This window comes from Rhodofomes roseus, assembly GCF_022264815.1.
Source record: "Rhodofomes roseus strain CIRM-BRFM 1785 chromosome Unknown C8Q71scaffold_3, whole genome shotgun sequence".
NCBI lineage: Eukaryota > Fungi > Basidiomycota > Agaricomycetes > Polyporales > Fomitopsidaceae > Rhodofomes > Rhodofomes roseus.
Window position 1 is genome coordinate 1,159,222 of NW_025952959.1, and position 20,559 is coordinate 1,179,780.

General features: G+C 58.3%; 8 protein-coding genes across 8 annotated transcripts; 5 read left to right on the top strand and 3 right to left on the bottom strand.

Annotated features, from left to right (window-relative positions):
- Nucleotides 1-56: 56 nt before the first annotated feature.
- Nucleotides 57-2,891, bottom strand: C8Q71DRAFT_700531 (uncharacterized protein; the record flags this gene model as incomplete). Its single annotated transcript, XM_047920127.1, has 5 exons — nucleotides 57-869; nucleotides 920-1,110; nucleotides 1,165-1,978; nucleotides 2,288-2,609; nucleotides 2,677-2,891. Coding segments are annotated over 5 exons (2,355 nt in total), but the record flags the coding sequence as incomplete, so codon positions are not given.
- A 200-nt stretch (nucleotides 2,892-3,091) lies between these two features.
- On the top strand, nucleotides 3,092-3,978 carry C8Q71DRAFT_346535 (uncharacterized protein). Its single transcript, XM_047917969.1, has 3 exons — nucleotides 3,092-3,236; nucleotides 3,311-3,542; nucleotides 3,595-3,978. Coding segments are annotated over exons 1-3 (477 nt in total). The 5' UTR covers nucleotides 3,092-3,235; the 3' UTR covers nucleotides 3,839-3,978.
- A 136-nt stretch (nucleotides 3,979-4,114) lies between these two features.
- Nucleotides 4,115-5,993, top strand: C8Q71DRAFT_820515 (integral peroxisomal membrane peroxin-domain-containing protein). Its single transcript, XM_047926182.1, has 4 exons — nucleotides 4,115-4,978; nucleotides 5,029-5,565; nucleotides 5,627-5,733; nucleotides 5,790-5,993. Exons 1-4 carry the CDS (start codon nucleotides 4,239-4,241, stop codon nucleotides 5,933-5,935), a joined length of 1,530 nt encoding a protein of 509 aa, XP_047783043.1. The 5' UTR covers nucleotides 4,115-4,238; the 3' UTR covers nucleotides 5,936-5,993.
- Nucleotides 5,994-6,328: 335 nt separating this feature from the next.
- Nucleotides 6,329-8,263, bottom strand: C8Q71DRAFT_700328 (uncharacterized protein; the record flags this gene model as incomplete). The annotated part of the gene is made up of 3 exons (XM_047920118.1): nucleotides 6,329-7,144; nucleotides 7,195-7,385; nucleotides 7,444-8,263. 3 exons carry the CDS (start codon nucleotides 8,261-8,263, stop codon nucleotides 6,329-6,331), a joined length of 1,827 nt encoding a protein of 608 aa, XP_047783044.1.
- Nucleotides 8,264-10,156: 1,893 nt separating this feature from the next.
- On the top strand, nucleotides 10,157-12,063 carry C8Q71DRAFT_701015 (dynactin p62; the record flags this gene model as incomplete). The annotated part of the gene is made up of 5 exons (XM_047920164.1): nucleotides 10,157-10,389; nucleotides 10,449-10,654; nucleotides 10,710-11,124; nucleotides 11,184-11,814; nucleotides 11,875-12,063. 5 exons carry the CDS (start codon nucleotides 10,157-10,159, stop codon nucleotides 12,061-12,063), a joined length of 1,674 nt encoding a protein of 557 aa, XP_047783045.1.
- Nucleotides 12,064-12,729: 666 nt separating this feature from the next.
- C8Q71DRAFT_738620 (uncharacterized protein) lies at nucleotides 12,730-14,516 on the top strand. The gene has a single exon (XM_047922664.1). It carries the CDS (start codon nucleotides 12,928-12,930, stop codon nucleotides 14,089-14,091), a length of 1,164 nt encoding a protein of 387 aa, XP_047783046.1. The 5' UTR covers nucleotides 12,730-12,927; the 3' UTR covers nucleotides 14,092-14,516.
- A 1,409-nt stretch (nucleotides 14,517-15,925) lies between these two features.
- Nucleotides 15,926-18,439, top strand: C8Q71DRAFT_346738 (glucoamylase). The gene is made up of 8 exons (XM_047917970.1): nucleotides 15,926-16,365; nucleotides 16,420-16,696; nucleotides 16,753-16,897; nucleotides 16,955-17,114; nucleotides 17,167-17,442; nucleotides 17,501-17,966; nucleotides 18,028-18,123; nucleotides 18,175-18,439. Exons 1-8 carry the CDS (start codon nucleotides 16,213-16,215, stop codon nucleotides 18,318-18,320), a joined length of 1,719 nt encoding a protein of 572 aa, XP_047783047.1. The 5' UTR covers nucleotides 15,926-16,212; the 3' UTR covers nucleotides 18,321-18,439.
- Nucleotides 18,440-19,234: 795 nt separating this feature from the next.
- C8Q71DRAFT_854105 (voltage-dependent ion-selective channel) lies at nucleotides 19,235-20,299 on the bottom strand (the record flags this gene model as incomplete). Its single annotated transcript, XM_047927007.1, has 4 exons — nucleotides 19,235-19,371; nucleotides 19,427-19,769; nucleotides 19,822-20,196; nucleotides 20,264-20,299. The coding sequence occupies 4 exons, from the start codon at nucleotides 20,297-20,299 to the stop codon at nucleotides 19,235-19,237; spliced, it is 891 nt and encodes a 296-aa protein (XP_047783048.1).
- Between the last annotated feature and the right edge of the window lie 260 nt (nucleotides 20,300-20,559).

Consider the following 20,559-nt stretch of genomic DNA (forward strand, 5'->3'; position numbering starts at 1 on the left):
ACTAGTACTACGCGTATACGGTATCATCACGCCAGTTATCAACGCTCGGACCACATTCAGCTCTCGATATTCTCATTTATCGAGCCTAGCTGGGACTCCGATGTGGCCGACTCCGTGGCCGACGTGGTAACCGAACTGGTACTGCTTCCGACGCGCCGTTTCCGTGGTCTGTCCTCCGCGAGTGACTCCATCTCAGACGACAGCCTAGAGGCCTCCCTCGACTGCCTCTGCTGCTGCTCGAGGAAAGTCTCTGCGCATGCGAAGCGGTCGCCAACCTTGTCATCTTCGACCCACGGAAGCGGCGAATATAACATGACCTCGAAGGCTTCCATCATTGCGGTGTGGGTCTCCAGGACGGGTTCAGGAGACACATTTTGTGCCACTTGCTTCGTACGTCTCAGCGTCTTTGGAGGCGGGAGATGGCCATCCTTCCGTCGTGCGGCAGGCGGAGGGTTGTCCTGCGACTTCTGCAGCAGCGCCAATACCGAGTCCGGCACGGGCAGTTGCGGTTCCATCCACCTGTAATGCTGTTGGCACAACCGTGCAAGCTCCCTTAAGAGCCTCTGGAGGCCAGGGGATTGCAGACCGGCGTTGGCAGATCCTCCAAGCAACCGAAAGGATGTCGAACCGTAAAACAGGTTCAAGAACTTCTGGTAGCCACCTACGAAGTTGCCGCTGGCGTCCTTTTCGATATCGTCATAGGTCCACCTGACATGTGCGATGAGTTGGCTCTCGCTCATGTTCGTGGCATGGAACCGTAAACACATCCAGTGGAGGACGTGTATGAACGACTCCAGATCGTTGAATATCGTGTGCATGAATTTTGTCGGCCACCTCAGCAATACGGCAGATATAAACTGCCAGGTACCCTAGTCAAAGTTCAGGTCATCGTTAGGGGACCGTCGATTATAACACGTACTGCACGAGTTCTTCTGACGACTGGATCGTTCATCTCTTCTTCATACTTGCAGAGACCCCAATCGACCAGTAACGCCTTCCAGACGAGCTCCCCGTCCGAGGTGCGGTACCAGTAGATCAACATGTTACCTGCGCTGATGTCTTGATGTATAATCTTGGCCAGCCTCCATGCTTCTTCGTGTGCTAACAAAGCTCGAGTCAACAAGATTGCAAACACAGGGCCAACGGAATGCTCACCCCGCAGACACAAGTACAAAGCCGTGATCAGCTCAGACGACGTCTTGTACGATGTGAGAGGTCGCGCGATTTCCTCCAATATTAAGCGATATTGAATAAGCATCGGATTCGACCCCTTGGTGAACTCCTGAGTGCGTGTGCGATGCGCACCATTCTTGCCGTGCACATCGCCGGCTGCGATAGGCGTTGCAATGTAGCTGACGTTCTTGCTATGCAAGCGAAGGTATACTTCCCCCTCTGGATGCGATGTCGGCGTGTCCGTGCGCCAGCATTCCTTGCAGAACACTAGTCGGTCTCCAGCTACGTCGTACGCGATGTGGCATCTTGTCGCCCGTCCGTACACGGATGTGTTCATGAACGTAGGCTTCCCGACGAGGAACTCGCACATGCGTCTGCCCGGCGCTTCCGATGCGCCCCGCTCCTCCTTCGTGCCGCTCATGAGCTCGGCCTCCGAAATCATGTCGTCTTCCGGTACGAGAATCTTCGAGATCGGCCAGCCATCAACCAAAGTTCCGGCAAATGTTTCCCTGCACCAGGTTTCCGGCGGCGGGAACTTGTTGAAGCTGCGCAGGAGCTGAGCCTCTGCCTCGGTTGCCGGTACCACGGAGGGATCATGGCCACGGTCCGTGTCGCTCATGCGAGCGAAACGATACAGGAAGGTGTACAAAAGGCGCGGATTCTTCACGAGGATGAACGGCTCGGAGACAACGAGGCCGGCGCGATCCCAACGAAGCAGCCACGCGACGTCGCGGCAGGTGAAGATTGTGAAGAAATGGAGCAGAAATTGTCGTTGCATGACCTTCGAGACGTAATGGCTCATCTGCTCCATGGTCTCCAAGCGATCTGAGCTCTGCTGAAGCAGGAACGGTGGCACCTCATCGCGGCTGCCAGGAGTATCGGCCGTGGGGACATGCGTGATTGAAGGAACCGAGGGAGTAGCTGCGGTAGAAGGCCCCGCAGAAACCGGGGCCGACAATGAGGGGGCGGCAAAGCTCTCCTGGCTCCTGGTCGCCGACACCTGCATATTGCATATCAGTGAGTCGGTGGTCAATGAAAGCGCGCCCGCACTGCCAGTGGACTTCTGCTTTTGCGTCTTCTGCGCCGCCTCCTGCGTTGACGTCTGTGGTGCCACCCTCTGTGTCTCTTCTTCCTTCTGCGTTTCCAGCTCCCGCATCGAGTCCGGGATGCTGAACGGTGTATATTTTTCATCAGCCTTCGCCTCGATGTACAGTGTAGCCCATAGCCAAGAAGTCCTAGCTTTGTTCTCGTGTCGTTTCCTCTCCTCATCGGAAAAGGAAGACAGGTCCTCGAGAGTATATGCCCGGCGAGCATCAGCGTGCGAGGGGTAGATGATCACGTCCGGGCTCAACTTATCCTCGAAGTCGTACTTGTCTAGAGGGTCGCACCAACGATGCGTGTCCTTGGCCACGAGCATCTGGTCGGCGGGACCTTGACTGAGCACAGAGTTCGCCACCTTGCACTGTAAACAACGTTCGGTCAATGGATCACATATTGGACGACATAACCCACTGAACACCACTCACCAGTTCACCGTACATAGCGGCCTCCTGACGCCGGAAATTGGCAGGTAGAAACGGCTCAGCAACGAAGCCGTCGGGAAGGTCTGGGCCTGGAACGAACTCCCGCATAAAGTCGGCGACGCTGACCTGGGCCACTTTGTTGTCCTTCATATCGTCGGACGTACGGAGTGAGTCGGGGCAGAAGGGAGCAGACTTGTACGTGTGCCAGTGATGAGGCGGTGGCCATGCCGAGTTCTAAAGGTGGACTGTCCTTCCTTCTATGGACGCCCGTTTGTTCTCTTTTCGATCGGACAATGCAACACGAGTCAGAACAATGTTGTGCGTCCACGCGAGGCTGCCACTGGCAGCGGTAGCCACACTGGTCCCCTGGACGCGGAGCCACAACGAACCACTGTCACTCCGTCACGTGAATGATGGGAGTCAAACGTCCATGTCCGGTTTGGGTGACTCGCGGTTGGTCTCACTCCGCCACACGGATTCCTGTCAAGCGTCCTCGAAATGGAGCTGATATTGTGCACTCGTGAGCATGCAGAACATCGAGTACGTGTAGGATGCCTGAGCTTGTCGCGTCATGATCATCCATCTGTTCGAACTGACTCGACTGTCGCTCCCAGTGCGCAGCGTCTATGCTCTCTTTGACTACGGCAACTTCGTAGAGGACACGAGCCAAGATCTCGGCGACCCTTTCATCCAGCTCCTCTCCACCACGAACGCGACCGCCGCGCGCGAAGCCTTCGTACAGGTTCGTCTCGGCGGCGTCGACACGACCGGCGACGCATCGCAGGCGCTCCTCCCCGCCTCGCAAGAACAGCAGTCGCCCGAGTCCGAGGAAGAAAAGAAACAAGAGTGAGCATCCCCTCCGCCTTGTCACCGCCTCCCGGCTGACGCACGCGGCCAGATACGAAGAGAAGGTCCTGAGCCGCTGGCCCGAGATCTTCGTGGGCTGCCTCGCGTTCGTGCTGATCGTGGTAGGCATCATTGTCTGGCGCTGCTGCATTGTGCGCCGCCGCAAGAACGGCGCCGCGCAGAAGGGCCTGCTGCCGACGAACAACAAGGGCGCGCCGTCCTCGTACAGTCAGCTCGCGGGCGCGTCGACGGCGACGCTCGTGGGCATGCAGAACATGGAGGGCAAGCACGTGTAGGATGCCGGAGTGGACCCAAGCTGAGGAGCAATTGCGGACAGTTGAGATTTGATGTTTGTGTTAGTACGCGTTTCCACCGCGTTGCCGTGGTTGGATTTGAATCAATTTGTCGAGCTGCTTTCGTTGCTTCACTCATGGCCGGCCTGTGAGAGTGGTCGTTGTTCTCCTGTCGCTCTTGCCCTTACGCATGCATATGCTCGAACATCTGCAAGTTATCTTGTAACGCAGAATATACAGTGGCCCGTGTTCACGTGGATGCGGGCGCGCTTGAGCGCTTGTGGGCGTACGTAGTGTCGGTGGCTAGCAATCGACTGTTCCTCCTCCTCGCCGTCCTCCTGCTCGCTGCTCAACGTTCAACTCGCGTGTAGCGCGGACCTCGTTGCGCGCATGTGCACCCAAGATGCCTGCTAGCAACCCACAGTCGCCCCTCGAATATGTGTCCATACCACCATGTGCGACGCGTCTCCGGGACACTTCCTCCTCATCGTCCTCCGCACCCGCGTCCTCGCGCCCGACGCCCAAACTGACGACCACCGCGCTCCCGCGACCCTCCCAGGCCCAAGCACCCACCATGCTCTCCTCGCCGACCTCCGCCACCTCCTCGCAGGGCCCGCTCTCCCCCTCCAAGCTCGCGTACAACTCCATCCCCTCGCTCCTCCTCTCGTCGACGCTCCAGATTCCCCAGAACGCGCCGGAGCCGCGTAGGGGCGGCGCGAAGCTGCTGTCTGCGCGCGACCCGCTGAGCATCCCGATTACGACGGTGAACTTCCGGCGGTTCGTCGCGAAGGTCGGCCCGGTCTTTTGGCTGCAGGACCGTGTGGAGGAGGTTGTTATGTGGAGGAAGGGGAATAGATATACGGCGGTGTGGATGGGGGTGTATGTGTTCCTGTGTACGTCCGCCGAGCGTCGTCTCCGGAATCGCGCTGACTTGGGTATAGGCTACTTTCCGAGGCTTGTGCTCCTCCTCCCGCACGTCATTGTGCTGAGCATCCTACTTGCTACGCACCCCTCCCTCCGCTCAAATGACAACTCAGAAGCTGAGACGAAACCGGCGCCGACCACCCCACCCGCACAAGTGGGCGAGGGCAGCGTAGACTACCTTGCGAATGTCCAGGCTATCCAGAATCTCATGGGTGTCTTGTGAGTAGCGATACGTGTTTGGTCCGTATGGTACTTGACCGGACCCCCAGCTCAGACTTCTACGACGCCGTCCTTCCCGTCGTCCCGCATCTCACACACGCTTCACCCTTCACCCCCATCATCCTCACCCTCGTACTAGTGTCGCTGCTCGCAATCCTGCCTCTTCTCCTGCTTCTCCCTCCCCGTCCAACCTTCCTCTTCCTAGGGCTCTTCCCCCTCTTGTGTACACATCCCTTCACCCTGCACACCATTCCCAACATTCTATCCGGCGCGCAGCCTATTTTCAACGCCTTGCGCACACGGCTCGCCCGCCTCATAGACGATGACCGGCTGGAGGACCGGCACTGGCGCACGACATTGCGCGATGTAGAGCTTTTCGAGAACGAGCGGTGGGCGGCGCCGACGGGGCGCGCCGGCAGCGTGATGTCGCGGTCTGTGAGCGACGTCGGGGAGGATGCGGTGAAGGCGGGCCTGACCTCCGACGCAGGCTGGGCCAAGACGAACTTGAAGCCTGGCGAGAGGAAGGCGTGGACGAGGGGCAGGGATGGCTGGAGCGGCCTGGGCGAAGATGGCAGTGCAGACGTTAGGTCGGGTTTTCTAACGATAATTCAGTTAGATGGCATGAATCTGACTGGTCGTGTGGTGTAGCAGCAACCTTACATTTGCCCTCGAGCCAGGCTGGGTGTTTGTCGAGACGGAGGACTGGAGGCCGGATTTGGAGGGCAGCTGGGTCACGCCTGGGGTAGCAGACAAGAGTGAGTCCCCGTCTTACACAGATCTATGGCATCGTAGTAATGACTCCGCCTTGCAGGTGGGTGGGTGTATACGAACGACGCGTGGTTGGACCCGCATTCGATGCCATTGGAGGAGTGGCGGACGACGGGCATGACGAGACGGCGGAGGTGGACGAGGAGGATATACTACGACCAAAACATTGATGCCGAGAAGAGCGTTTGACATCTTTGTGTATATGTTGTGTACGTGATTTTATGGATTGCCTTTTGTCTTTCTTCCGAAGACATACCGGTCTGGCCTCAAATACTTGATAAATGGCTGGTGTATCCGGCAAGACCACTTAGACACTGGTTCTTGTTCCGCCACGACTGAACAATTCACATACCGTTGACGGTCGAGCGCTGCTCTGGGATCCGTCACACTCGAAACTCATTATCTGACCCAAAAGCGGTTCGAATCGACACAACGACGAACGATGGACTATACAATACTACATGACCAGACAAATACAGAACGAGACATCGCGAACACGACTACGAGCGACCATGTCCTACTGTGCGCCACCGCACTGCTTCCTACTCCTTCGAACGGACCCTCCTTCGCAAGCCGTCAACGCTAGACATGCTCGGATATCGAATTCAGCTGAGACCCAGACGTGCCTGACGTGATGGCCGCGTTGGTACTGGTTCTGACGCGTTTATGCGGCTTCTCTTCCGCGAGCGACTCCATCTCAGAAGACCGCCGAGAGGCTTCCCTCGACTGCTTCTGCTGTTGCTCGAGGAAGTTGTTGTCGCAGGCGAACTGGTCGGCGACCTTTGCGTCGTCGACCCACATTGCTCGTGTTTCCAGCATTTCGTCGAAAAGCTCCATGATTGCTGTGTGCGTGCTGAGGGCGGGTTCAGGAGGCGTCTCTTCTGCCGCGGGCTTCTTCAAGTTCCGTGCGCGCGTTCGCGATTTTCGAGGCTCGTAGAACATATCCCACTCTTCTCCTCCGGGCGGAACGACTTTCTGCGACTCATCTTCCTGCGCATTGCCCTGTGCCGGGTCCGACTCGGGTAGTTGCGGGGACAACCACTTGTAGTGCTGCTTGTATAAGTCCGCAAGCTCCCTTAGGAGGCTATGGAGGCCAGGGGATTGCGGGTTGGTAGCGGCAGACCCTCTGAGCAGATGAAAGGGTACAATGCCATGTTTCAAAAAGTCGAGCTTCCGGCGGCCACCAACGGAGTTCCCTTTGTCGTCTTTATGGGAGTCATCATAGAGTTGTGTGACATGTTGGATAAGATCTGCGCGGTCCAGTGAACGGTCCGTGATATGGAATCGTACACACATCCAGTGCAGGACGTGGATGAATGACTCCAGATCGTTCCAGATCTGATGTGCGAATTGTCCCGGCCACTTCAGCAATACGGCAGATATAAATTGCCAGGTGCCCTATTCAAAGTTCAGATCATCGCCAGGAGACCGTCGATTACAACACGTACTGAACGGGTCCTTTTGACGCTTGGCTGATCCATCTCGTCTGCATACTTGCAAAGCCCCCAATCGACCAGTATAGCTTTACATACGAGCTTCCCGTTCTCGTCGAAGTACCAGTACAACAGAAGATTGTCTGCGCTGATGTCTCGATGAATAACTTTGCCCTCTGACCATGCTTGTTCGTGTGCTGACAAAGCTGGGGTCAACGGCATTGCAGACAGAGCCAATACCAACGGAACACTCACCCTGCAGACATTGATACAGACCCATCACAAGTTGATACGACGTCCGGTACTCTTTCAGAGGTTGCGCGATTTCCTCCAATATCAGGCGATAGTGAACAAGCATCGGATCCGACCCCTTGGTGAACTCCTGGGTGCGTGTGCGATGCGCACCATTCTTGCCGCGCACATCGCCGGCTGCGACAGGCGTTGCAATGTAGCTGACGTTCTTGCCATGTAGGCGCAGATACACTTCCCCTTCCGGGTGCGATGTCGGCGCATCCGTGCGCCAGCATTCCTTGCAGAACACTAGCCGGTCTTCAGCTACGTCGTACGCGATGTGGCACCTTGTTGCCCGTCCATACAAGGATGTGTTCATGAACGTAGGTTTCCCGACGAGGAACTCGCGCATCCGTCTGCCCGACGCTTCCGATGCGCCCCGCTCCTCCTTCTTGCCGCTCCTGAGCTCGGCCTCCGAAATCATGTCGTCTTCCGGTACGAGGATCTTCGAGATCGGCCAGCCATCAACCAAAGTTCCGGCAAATGTTTCCCTGCACCAGGTTTCCGGCGGCGGGAACTTGTTGAAGCTGCGCAGGAGCTGAGCCTCTGCCTCGGTTGCCGGTACCACGGAGGGATCATGGCCACGGTCCGTGTCGCTCATGCGAGCGAAACGATACAGGAAGGTGTGCAAGGGCCGCGGGTTGTTCACGAGGTTGAACGGCTCGGAGACGATGAGGCCGGCGCGATCCCAACGAAGCAGCCATGCGACGTCGCAGCAGGTGAAGATCGTGAAGAAGTGGAGCAGGAATTGTCGTCGCATGATCTTCGAGACATAGTGGCTCATCTGCCCCATGGTCTTCGAACGTTCCTTGCTCTGCAGAAGCAGGAATGGTGGCAGCTCGTCGCGGCTGGGAGTACTAGTATCGGCCGCGGGGACATGCGCGATTGGAGGCGCCAAGGGAGTAGCTGCGGTAGAAGGCCCCGCAGCCATCGAGGCCGACAGTGAGGGGGCCGCAAAGCTCGCCTGGCTCGTGGTCGCCGATGCCTGCGTGTCGCGTATCAGTGAATCGGTGGTCGATGAAAGCGCGCCTGCACTGTCAGCGGACTTCTGCTTTTGCGCCCGCTTCTGCGCCGCCTTCCTCGTCTTCTGCGACGGCTTCTTCTTCTTCTGCGGCGTCGCCTTCGTGGACGTTTGTGTTGCCGCCGCCTGCATCTCCTCTTCCTTCTGTGCTTCCGCCTCCCGCATCGAGTCCGGGATGACAAACGGCGAATATTCGGCATCAGCCTTCGCCTCGATGTATAGCGTCGCCCATAGCCATGAGGTCCTAGCTTTGTTCTCGTGTCGCTTCCTCTCCTCCTCGGATAGCGATGTCAGGTCTTTGAGAGTATACGCTCGGCGAGCGTCGGCGTGCGAGGGGTAGATGATCACGTCGGGGCTCAGTTTATCCTCGAAATCATACTTGTCCAAAGGGTCGGACCAGCTGTGCGTGTCCTTGGCCACGAAGCTCTGGTCGGTGGGACCTTGACTGAGCACAGAGTTTGTCACCTTGCACTGCAGACGACGTTCGGTCAAGGGATCACATATTGAATGACACTGAGAACCACTCACCAGTTCTTCGTACATAGGGACCTCCTGACGCCGGAGATTGGCAGGTTCAAACGGCTCCGCGACGAAGTCATCGGGGAGGTCTGGGCCGGGAACGAACTCCCGCATAAAGTCGGCGACAGTGATCTGGGCCACTTTGTTGTCCTTCATGTCGTCGGCGTATGCTGCACGCAACTTCGTTAAATGTCCTTGGCCGTGGGTAGGTTGTACGGAATGACGTTGGGTGTTCGACGGACGGTTGGCCACGGGCGTGGACTTCGGCACAGGTTTCGACGACTTCGATCGGTTTTCTGGAGTCACCGGCCTAGTAGCCTCTGGCGCTGGTTGAGGTTCGACTTGAGGCTGGGTGGTGGCCGACGGTGCACTGTTGGACGGCTCTGGGGTAGAGACCGCGGGGACGAAGGTCGCAACCGCGTTGTCGTCAGAGTCGTGAGGTAGGTTGGGTTGCTCCCAAGCGGCAGGCGCGGAGTCAGAACTGGCCTCGTCGACCTCGTATGGCGGAAGGCCGTCAGGCTCGCTGCCGGTGTACTCGCTGTCTTGGGGAAGTTGGACAGGAGAATCCGGGTAGTAGTCAACGCCCTCTGAGAAATCACTCAGAGCGAGAGGAAGAGCGGTGTCAAGTGTCGGGGGAGGCGACGGGGAGTCGGACCACCTGTAAACTGAATCAATAGGAATGCCAGACATGGCGTTCACAGCGATAGGACGTACCGAGTTCGGGGCAGAAGAGCAGACTTATATGTGTGATGAGGCGGCGGCCACGCTGGGTTCTAAATGTGGACTGTCCTTCCTTCTATGGACGCCCGTTTGTTCTCTTTTCGGTCGGACAATGCGACACGAGTCAGAACAATGTTGTGCGCCCACGCGAGTTGGTAGCCACACTGCAGTCTGCAGCCACAACGAACCACGGTCTCAGAGCCACACGCCCATCACGTGAACGATGGATTCGGAAATCAGACGCCTCATGTCCGTTTTGGGACCTTGGGTTACGATGACTCGGCTTGCTTATCATACAGCTCAAGGCCACAGGGGCGTATCACGTGTTTAGTGCGTAGACGCGCCCAAGGACCAAGGTGTGGCAGCCATATGCAGACATGTCCTTGCAACTGCGCCCAATATTGTACACAACCCGACTCAGCGACCATGGCACCCTCGGTCGATTACTACTGCCCATGTCTCGCTGCCTCTCCTCACCCTCCTCCTCCTCACCTCCCGTCTTCGTCTGACAGCTTCCACCCTCTACACAATCTCTTCTTCTGCGAAGAATGCGACGCCGTGCGATGTAACCGCTGCGTCATGGTCGAAGTGAGCGGGTACTACTGCCCCAACTGTCTGTTCGAGGTGCCCAGCGCGAGTGTACGCGCAGAGAAGAACAGGTGAGGTTCGCTTGCGCGTCATTGAAGTCGTGTCGCTGCACACTGACGGAGAAAGGCAGATGTGCGCGGAATTGCTTTTTGTGCCCGAACTGCCGGAATACGCTGTCGGTCGTTCCTTCGGACCCGCCGAATGACGGGTATGACAGGATGTCGCCGATTGTGTCGACGTCCCTCGGCGAACCGCCTTTCTTTCTGTATTGTAACCATTGCAGGTGGGACTCCGCGCAGGTCGATATTACATTTGAGAAGCCCACAGGTCTTGCAGGTAAGCGACACGCTAGTCCACCCCCTCCTGAAGTTGACTGGAAGATTGTGTAAAGCTCAACTACAGAAGTTCGAAGACTCTGCACCCGAAGCCCTGGAGTTCGACCGATTGAAGGAACATTTCGAACCCTTCCTACGTGCATCCTCCTCCTCTTCCGCCGTCACACCCTCGTCCTCACACCACCACTCGAACCCTATCACAGCCGCAGCGTCGTCCGCACTCGCGCGGGACATCCCCGGCGTCAGTAAGTACAATCCGCTCTCGCGCTCGCGCTCTGGGCGGGACAAAAGCTCGCATAAGGCGGACATCCCCGACTACAAGGCGCGTATGGAGGTCGGCGCGGCAGCGGGCATGGGCGCGGGGGGAGGGGAGGCGGACCTTGAGTTCATGCGGCATTTGGAGACGGTCGCGGAGGTGGCGACGGTTGAACAGCGGTGGGTGAATAGCTGGGTGTCGTCGCTGCACACAGAGTGCGTGGTTCTGTCTTGTCCAGTGATGTGCATCATGAGAGTGTGTCGCCCTCCCACAGCGACCTCAAGCCTTTGCGGATACCGCTGCAGTCCAAAAAGTCGAAGCGATGTCCGAGTTGTCGTCACATCCTGATCAAGCCCGAGCAGAAGGCACAGTCGGTGCGGTACAAGATCAAACTCGTCGCTGCGAACTACCTGCCCGCCATCTCGGTCTCCCTACCACATGCACGGGCAGCTCTCGAGACGATGAAGCGCTCATTGAACAGGTCGGCAGCTCAGTCAGAAGACCAGAGCCCGGCAGCAGCGGCGCTGCTCGCAGGGAAGACATACTCCTTCCACATCTCATTCACGAACCCTCTATACGACCCGATACAAGTGCGCCTGAAGAAGGCGCAGGCGATGCCCGCGCCCGGCACCGAAGGTGCAGGCGAGAAGGCAAAGAGGCCGCCGTTCCAGGTAAATCTGCCTTCCGCTGCATTTCCGATCGCCGCGTTCGCAGAGGCCTGGGAGTACGAGGACGATGAGGATATGTTTGGTTTGGATGACGACGATGACCTGGACGGCCTGGGGCGGTTGCAGAAGGACCAGAGAAGCAAGACGCGGACCGTGGGGGTGGTGGAGAAGCGGGCGAACGTGACTGTCGTGGCGGGGGAGGTCATCTTGACGAAGGAGTCAAGGGGGAACGTGAAGGTGCGTTTGATGTCTCTGTAACTCGCTCGCGCGACTGTGGCTCATGCCTACTGGGGACAGTTCAATATGTTAGTGTCGTACACGTACCGGTCGGACGACCCGGACCCGGCTGAGGAGAACGCGATGGGTACGCCTTCGCGGCATGCGTCGAGCAAGCCGCCGGAGATGAAGAACTTCTCGTTCTACACTGTTGTGGATTTGGGAACGATTGCGCCTAGGGAGGAGACGATACACGATACGGATATGTAGGGTCCACGTATGTTCTTTCGCTGGATCTTACTACTGTCTCCTTGGTCAAAAAGGCGGTGAGGCGGTTTGCACATATTGATGATACCACCGGAAGCCTCGCGTATACCGTCTTTGTCTCAGTTTCTGAAGTGTGAAGCTCAGTAGATTGCTACCGTGACCCGAGTCAGCTGGCTACTCACGCTGTCCAAGTTGTACCCACCCGGTAGGGCGTAAACTACTACACCAACAAGCAAATGCCTTGCCAGCATCTGGCCCGTAAGCCGACTCCACGTCCACGCATAGCCCACGGGTACAGGAGTTTGCGTCGGATTATCTCTTGCTCCAAACCCTCATCTGGTCTACGTCCTAATGGCGTCCAGCCGTTGGTAAGTATAGCCAGGGATATCGAACTCTCGGGCCCGGGTACGCTTCCTGAGCCTTCTGAGTACGTATGCGAAACTATCTGGGCATTGAACATGATTCGAGCATAGCCAGAAACCTCCCCAACATGTCCCCACCGTCCAATATTAAAAGACATACCGTAGAAGCCAGGCAGCCAATCAAGGTGGCGAGTGGAGAGAAGAACAGGTCGGCAGTGTTGCCACTGTGGCTGGGACGCGGTGCAGCAAGAGCCAATGGGAGGTCTGGCCACCATCACGTGTGGTGCTCGTAGCGGCGTAGCCATAGCGAATGACGGGTGCCTGCGGATATATCGCGCAGATGCAGTGCGGTCCCCAGCCCAGCTCTTTGTGCGCTGAGTCTCTCTCCCGGACTCCTCGCATGTCGCGCAGTCTGCTTTGCCAGGCGCAAGCTTGATTCTCTCATTTTTCACGTTCGCTCTCTACAGGCGTTCGCAGCTGGCCTACGCTGGACGAGGCTGGAATTATGGCGACTCCTGAGCAACCGGAATCACGACCACAGGCGGGCCCACTTCCGTCTAAGAGGGGGGAGATTGGCTTTGTGGAGGGCGTTGATGTGTCGACGCAGCAGGAGCAGGCGGGCGAGGGCTCTGGGACCGCAGAGACGTCGAGTCCGCTGCCTGAGAGGCACCCGGCGGATACACCTTTGCCTACAACAACACCACCACAGGAACCCAACCCACCTACGACCCCTACCCCAACTACCAATGCACCTCCTGCTGATAGTCCATCTACCGCCAACCCTCCAAATACCTCTGCCCCTCTTAACCTGTCTGGGACAACCGGCCGGAAGCTCTCCTCATTCCTAGGCTGCAAGCGTATCCCTCTCTTCTGGGGCATGCGCGTCACGACCCTCTCCCTCTTCGCGTTCCAGATTGCGGTGCTCGGTGCCACCATCGGAGGCTGGATCGTCCTCATCCAACGCATGCAGGCCGCCCGGGCCTCCGACCAGCAATCGGGCCAGGGCGACGATGGCGGCATGTCGATGGGCTCCGCGCTGATCTTCGTGTACGTCGCATTCGCGATGCTCACCCTCCTGCAGGTCGTCTTCCTCGAGCGGTGCTTGTTCCGGCTGCGCGCAGAGCGCTACGCCTTCACGCACTCCGGGGAGGTGCTCCCCACACACCACGACCGCGGCCAGCCGCGGCACCCGGGCATCGCGTTCGCGCCCTGGAACCGACCTCCACTCCCTACGTACGCGGCCACGCTCGCGCAGAGCGGCGTCGGCACGGGCGACGTCGAGGACAACATTATCGCACAAGCGCCCCCGCCCGCGTACGGCGAGCACCGCAACAGTCAGCTACTCCTCCGCGGTGATGTCCCCGAGCAGCTCCGCTCAGAACGCCTCCGCGACAGCGTGGGCTCGCGTGGCTCGATCATGTCCTGGTTGAACATCCGGCGCATTAGCGTGCGGAGCACTGGGGGACCAGGTCCGCGCCTCACACCCGACCCGGATAGTGACCGGCCGAAGAGCTACATGAGCACGGACCCGGAGTGGGAGGAGGCGCTGGACGCGGACCGTGCGGCGGTGCTGGAGGACACATTGGCGAAGCTGGAGGAGGGGGACGGCCAGGGCCACGGTGCCCGTCCTAGTACGGAATCGGGGACGACGGCACAGAGTAGGAGATGAGGTGAGCTGTTTTTGCTGGTTGGTGGACGTACTTGATGACTATCCTTCCCCCAGGGTACATATCGACTCTTGCATATCTGCACGTCCCCCAGCACCGGGCATATCGAGATACCACTACACACCTTCGGATCGCTCGGATCGCTCTGGATCCATATCGCTGCCTCCGCTCGCTTGTTGTACAAAACCAGTTGTTGACAACCGCTTTCTGTATATAGCTTTGCAGTTGATGCTGTGAATATTTTCTCCGCGCTCCAGCGTGTACACTATCAACGGATTGGGTCGGCGTGGACCGCAGGGCATGTGGTGTGCTCGGCCGACTTATAGGTCCAATGTTCGCACCAGCTTGGCTCTGATGTTTGGTCACCCGTGAGTCGCCCATATGTGCCGTTGATATCCCTCAACATGATCCGTTGTATGCCTCGAAATCATCGTCTACTTTGTGGTAGGCTCAGACGTTCGTTTGCCGCATTCATGACGACGGCATCGCCGACCAGAACGTCACTTCGTCGAATGTGGGTAACGCGTAGGTACGTCCGGAAGGTCAAGGTCGTTCAGTCTCAGGGATTGCTCACTCACGGAGTCCTTCGCCTGGCGTGCAACGCGCATACAAGTACTTACTTACCTTGGTCTATTCGCAGCATGTAGCCGCGACAGATCTACGACACTCGCCGACAAACAGACATTGACGCCATCGGGCTATTAGGCAGTCTGAGGTCTACGCGCTCCAGTCGCTGGCTTGTTTGCTGCTATACTAGCAATGACGGAAGAGAGTGGACCAGCAGGCCGCAATCGACATTAGCCAACAGGTATTCAAATTGCGCATTCGCATCGGTTCTCTGGCCTCGTTTGCAGGACGGTCCTGCATTTTACGGGGCGAACATGCACTCGCATCCCCTTCATGCTCTCCGACTCGCTGCGACCTGATCATTTCTTCTTCCGCCGGCCTGTCCCAGGCTGCCCGCACTGCAAGTCACTGCCGTACCCACTCCCAGCGCACTGAAGGCTTCCTGGAGAAACCACGATTTTCACCGTGGCTCGGACTGCGACTGCAGCTTTCAGTACGTGCTTCCTGCCATTCGAAGTGGTGCACATGAGATTGGTCGAGGTGGCAACTTAGGCCGGACGTAACTTAGCGGGCCTGGCTCCCGAATAGAGGTTTCGAGACGGTGGATCACTGGATGTTGAGTGTATGGGTAACTGTAAGCAAGCGTTCCTCGTGCCTCCGAAGTGGGCGGAACCATGTCTTGCGGCTCAACATCTGTAGGAAGTTCAGACTCGCTGTGCTGCTGATAACCCTTTGGATGATAACCAGACTCTTGGGCTACTGTAATGCACCCTGCATACTAGGCTGCGCGAGCAGAAGACCGCAGAGCCGATGTACGCAATTCACTGAAGCGAGCAAACACCCGGTCTGTCGTTGCTGCGGATGGATGGGGTATACCCAAGCTACTGTACGTGATATCGACGCCGCTCAAGTTGACAGGGGGGAGGCCATATTCTCGCGGTGGTGGGCGTCGAGTGTCGCCGTTTTCCAGTCAAGCATTTGATCGTCGTGATCGATAGGAGGAGGAGGAGGAGGGGGGTCCATTTAGCCACCGGCCGATAGCGCACGCGCGTCTCGACTTCTTGACGGTGACAGCGCTCACTAGCTACAACATCGCAAGCCATAGGACTACGTACTAGACTACCTCACTGCTACTACATTAGACGGCCCCCAATTCCCCTCCATCCCTGCCAAACACTCTTCCCGTCGTCGGGATCAAATACGCTCACGTGTGGTTAGACTATTTAGTGCCGCGTCTAGACTGTATCAGAACATAACAATCGTTAGAACGGCCGGACTGATGTTGTCAAGCATCCTTACTTGCCTCTTGATCCTCGCCGCGACTGTCCCTGCTCTGCAACAGCCGGCGTTGGGCCAGTCTGGCTCTGAGAGCGATCATCAAGCCTTTCTCCAGGCAGGGCCCCCGCACTGCGCGTCTCACGATGCCTACGGCTGCACCCATGTGGTCGACCTCGTCCCATGCATCGCAACGTCAGATGCTTCCGGTCCATATGCCTCGTCGAGTATAAATACGACGCCGGTATGTCGCTCGCTCCAGCATCGGCACCTTCAGCAAGATGCGTCTCTCACTCTCGTACGCCCTTGGCCTCGCCGCCGCCGCCGTCGCTCAGACGAACGTGAGCTCGTACATCGCGACCGAGTCTCCCATCGCAAAGGCCGGCGTGCTTGCCAACATCGGTTCCAGTGGGTCCCTCTCCTCAGGTGCCAAGGTACGTCGCACGTTCCTCGGTGGGGCCGCGCTGCAGCTGAACTACGCCCTCCAGCCGGGTGTCGTCATTGCTAGCCCGAGCACGGTCAACCCTAACTACCTCTACACCTGGACGCGAGACTCGTCGCTCACGTTCAAGGCGCTCATTGACCAATATGTCAACGGTCAGGACGATACGCTGGGGCCTCTGATCGACGACTTCACCGAGGCCGAGGCCACCCTCCAGCAGATCGACAACCCTAGTGGTTCCGTGAGCACTGGTGGTCTCGGAGAGCCAAAGTTCAACGTCAACGAGACTGCCTTCACCGGTGCGTGGGGCCGTCCGCAGCGTGGTAAGTGGGCCTGCCATGATCAGGATCACAATCGTGATGCCATTTATCCGCTGTAGATGGTCCTGCTCTGCGTGCCACCGCAATTTTAACCTACGCAACCCATCTTTGGAACAGCGGGAACACAACCTACGTGACCAACACTCTCTGGCCAATCATTGAGCTCGATCTCAACTATGTCGCGGATAATTGGAACCAGTCCACGTGCGTACACACTCACCCATGTTCCTCGATCGTCGAGCTGACATGTGGATACTTCAGCTTTGACCTGTGGGAGGAGGTCGAGTCGTCGTCGTTCTTTACCACTGCTGTGCAACACCGCTCCCTGCGTGAGGGCATCATCTTCGCAAACCTCACCGGCAAGACCTCGGATGTGAGCAACTGGGAGACCCAGGCCGATTCACTCCTTTGCTTCTTGCAGGTGTGTACAGTGGTACATCCAGCTAACCTCCTACTGACCGGGTTTTCCACAGTCCTATTGGAATCCCACCGATTCGTACATCACGGCTAACACCGGCGGTGGTCGGTCCGGCAAGGACGCGAACACCGTCCTGGCTTCGATCCACACCTTCGACCCGGCTGCAGGTTGCGACGACGCGACGTTCCAGCCCTGCTCTGACAAGGCCCTGTCGAACCTGAAGGTGTATGTTGACTCGTTCCGGCCCATCTACACCATCAACGACGGCATCTCGTCCGACGCCGCCGTTGCTACCGGTCGGTACCCCGAAGACTCGTACTACAACGGAAACGTGAGTTGTGGCTCCCGTGGCTAGACGCGTCGACTAAGTCCTCGTCTTGTCAATGTAGCCCTGGTACCTCTGCACGCTCTCGGTCGCCGAGCAGCTCTACGATGCGCTCATCGTCTGGGACGCGCTCGGCGAGCTCAACGTCACCTCGACCTCGCTCGCGTTCTTCCAGCAGTTCGATGCCTCCGTGGCCGCCGGCACCTACGCCTCGGACTCGGCCGAGTACAGCACGCTCAAGAGCGCAGTGCAGTCGTTCGCGGACGGCTTCGTCGACATCGTCGCCACGTATACCCCGTCGAACGGCTCGCTCAGCGAGCAGTACAGTAAGGCGGACGGAACCCCGCTCAGCGCGTACGACCTGACTTGGAGCTTCGCCTCCGCGCTGACCGCGTTCGAGGCACGCGCGGGAAATAAGTACGGCAGCTGGGGCGCGGCGGGCCTTAACGCGACCTGCTCCGGAGGTAGCGGTAGCGGCGGCGACACCGTTGCGGTGACTTTCACTATCGACTACGATACTCAGTACGGACGTGAGTCTTCCGTGACTATCCTGAGCCCTCGGCAGTAGTTAACCAGTCGTGCGTCTCACAGAGAACCTCTACATCACCGGCTCCGTCTCCGCGCTCGAGGACTGGTCCTCCAGCAACGCGCTGCTCTTGTCTTCTGCAGACTACCCGACCTGGAGCAGTAAGTAACAACTTCTTGTTTTTGTCGAGCGATGATGCTGATTGCTTCTAGTCACCGTTGACCTGCCCGCGAGCACGACCATCCAGTACAAGTACCTTGTGATCGACGGCTCCGACGTCACCTGGGAGAGCGACCCGAACAACGCGATCACGACGCCCGCGAGCGGCAGTGTGACCCAGGCGGACAGCTGGCACTGAGCGGATTGTGCTTTGTGTACCATCATTGTGTATGTACGATGGTGTTGTAAAAAGCATCGGCACTCTGCGGCCGACCGTGACTGTGTTATAGGGCCCTGCCTGTCGTTCACAAAAATGTTGTGCTTTAGTCACCGAATCCATTCCTTTGCACGGTGTCATCCTCGTGCTAAGTTACTACTGGCACGGGGTCAATTTAGGGCCTTGGCCACGCCGAAGTCGTACTACTTACCATTGTGATATGCAGATAAACGGTCCTCAGATGCGAGTGGCCAACGGTCTCGTTGCATTTGCCTGCAGATTGCGGGCCGGCGCCTCACCATGGTGGCCACCTCGCTTTCTGCATCGATCGCGGCCTCCGAGTTGTCTGTGCTCTCAGAGACTTACTTACTTGCCGGAACGCGGCGCGTACCACACGTAGTAGGTTCGTGCGCCCACGGGCGTGAGCTGAGAGTTGGCAGAATTGCACCGGTGCACCCGCTCTTGGACGTCGCTGCAAATCATCAGTTGTCACGTCGGAGAACTGGGTCTCCGGCGCTGGGATTCCGATCTGTGACAGCCATCTGAATAATCGAAATGTGTACATACCGTTCTTGAGTTGACATCTGGTCCTGTCGGAGACTCTTGTATACCATCTCGGAAGTTTGGTAAGGACCTACTTTGAGGCTGCTCACTCTCTCAAGGACCATCATCTCGCGGTGCTATGCACATTCTACAAGTCACTGGTTGCCAATAGAGATAATGGCCCTGCGACGCATTGATTATAGAAAGCAATAAATTCATTTTGGCCCCATAAAGCAAACACTCTACAGTAGGCGTAACATGAACGTGACATGACGTCATCAACCCTCGAAGACGAAGCTAGCACCGAACTGATCGCGACAGAACACGCAAACGCACGCAAGCAAAGTCAGCGCTCAATGCACGATCCATATGCGAAGATATGCATGTACCTTGTGCGCGGGGCCAGCGGGCGAGATGTCGTTCAGTCTCTGCGTGTCGAGCGCGAGGCCGAACGATGCCTTCACACCGGGGCGGAGGGACTGGGTGTAGCCTATCGGACACGGCGGATCAGCCACGTTCGTCGCTTCAAGCAAAGCAGCACGCACCGAGGGCGAGAATGCCCGAGTTGTTGATCTTCGCCTTGAAGAACGCCGCCGCGTCGAGGTACGCCTTCGCGCCGACCTCGAGGTTCACGCCTGCGGTGGTCGCCTTGGTGTCGTAGACGGCCTTGGCGCCCGCCTCGACGTCGGGGGAGACGCGGTGGTAGTAGCTCGCAGCGAACGTGCTCATGTTGCCGAGCCCGTGCAGCGTGACGGCGTACTCGGGCGCGGAAAAGCCGACCGCGGTCGCGTATTTGGTCACCTTGCCCTCCGTGACGTTGTACGACGCCTCCGCGCCGAGCAGGAAGCCGTCGCGCCCAATGACGGTGTCTGCGGTGACGGTCGGACCCTGCGCGGGTCCGTGAATGAACGGAACGCGTTAGACGAGTGCGCGGACGTACCTTGAAGAGGTCAAGGAAGGCGCGGGTGTGGAGCCCGGGCTGCTTGTAGGTGGACGTGAAGAGGGCGCTCTTGGAGCCCTTGTCGGGGGTGAGCGCGGTGCTCAGGTCGAGCTTGAGGCCCTTGGCGATCTGGTTCTCGAGCTCGATCTGGGTGCGGAGGGTGTTGGTGGTCGTCCACGCCTGGGTGAAGGTGAGGCCGTGCTTCTTGTCGGAGTACTTGCCCTCGAGGTCGCCGCCGATGAGGGCGGTCTTGCCGTCCTGGTGGCCGGTGACGCGGAACGCGACGTTGGAGGGCGTGTTCGTCTTGACCTCGAGCGCGACGCCGTTGAAGGGGAAGTCCTTGTTCAAGAGGTCATTGGAGGACTTGCCGAGGTCCTGGCGGGGTGCGGTGACGCGACGGTGAGCTGGGCGGCGCACGCGGGGTGCGCGACGGGGAACACACCTTCCAGGACGGGGGGACGGGCTGGGGGAGAGACATGGGGTGCAACGGCGGAGGTGGTGCTGGCGAGGGAGGAGGCGAGGAGGGAGGAGTGCTGGCAGTGGCAACCGAATTTTGGCACGTTATATGCTCCGGCTAGGCCCGAATACGTATGCGACTGGCAGCGCGTTTGCTCGCCCCAACCGGCCAGACGCGTCCCCGCCGCCACTCCCGCTGCCTCCCAATCCCCCGTCTGCGCCCCCGCGCGCCCTCGTCGCCCTCTCAGCCTGTGCGTGCGCGAATCTATACCAGCTGCGATG

Bases quoted from the DNA above. Each gene is read 5' to 3' on its own strand.
- C8Q71DRAFT_738620 (XM_047922664.1), top strand. From the start codon at position 12,928: ATGGCGACTCCTGAGCAACCGGAATCACGACCACAGGCGGGCCCACTT.
- C8Q71DRAFT_820515 (XM_047926182.1), top strand. From the start codon at position 4,239: ATGCCTGCTAGCAACCCACAGTCGCCCCTCGAATATGTGTCCATACCA. The intron at 4,979-5,028 runs GTGAGTAGCGAT...CCGGACCCCCAG, and splicing joins CAGAATCTCATGGGTGTCTT to CTCAGACTTCTACGACGCCG. The intron at 5,566-5,626 runs GTCGGGTTTTCT...CGTGTGGTGTAG, and splicing joins GATGGCAGTGCAGACGTTAG to CAGCAACCTTACATTTGCCC.
- C8Q71DRAFT_346738 (XM_047917970.1), top strand. From the start codon at position 16,213: ATGCGTCTCTCACTCTCGTACGCCCTTGGCCTCGCCGCCGCCGCCGTC. The intron at 16,697-16,752 runs GTAAGTGGGCCT...TATCCGCTGTAG, and splicing joins GTGGGGCCGTCCGCAGCGTG to ATGGTCCTGCTCTGCGTGCC. The intron at 17,443-17,500 runs GTGAGTTGTGGC...TTGTCAATGTAG, and splicing joins ACTCGTACTACAACGGAAAC to CCCTGGTACCTCTGCACGCT.
- C8Q71DRAFT_346535 (XM_047917969.1), top strand. The intron at 3,543-3,594 runs GTGAGCATCCCC...GCACGCGGCCAG, and splicing joins GAGGAAGAAAAGAAACAAGA to ATACGAAGAGAAGGTCCTGA.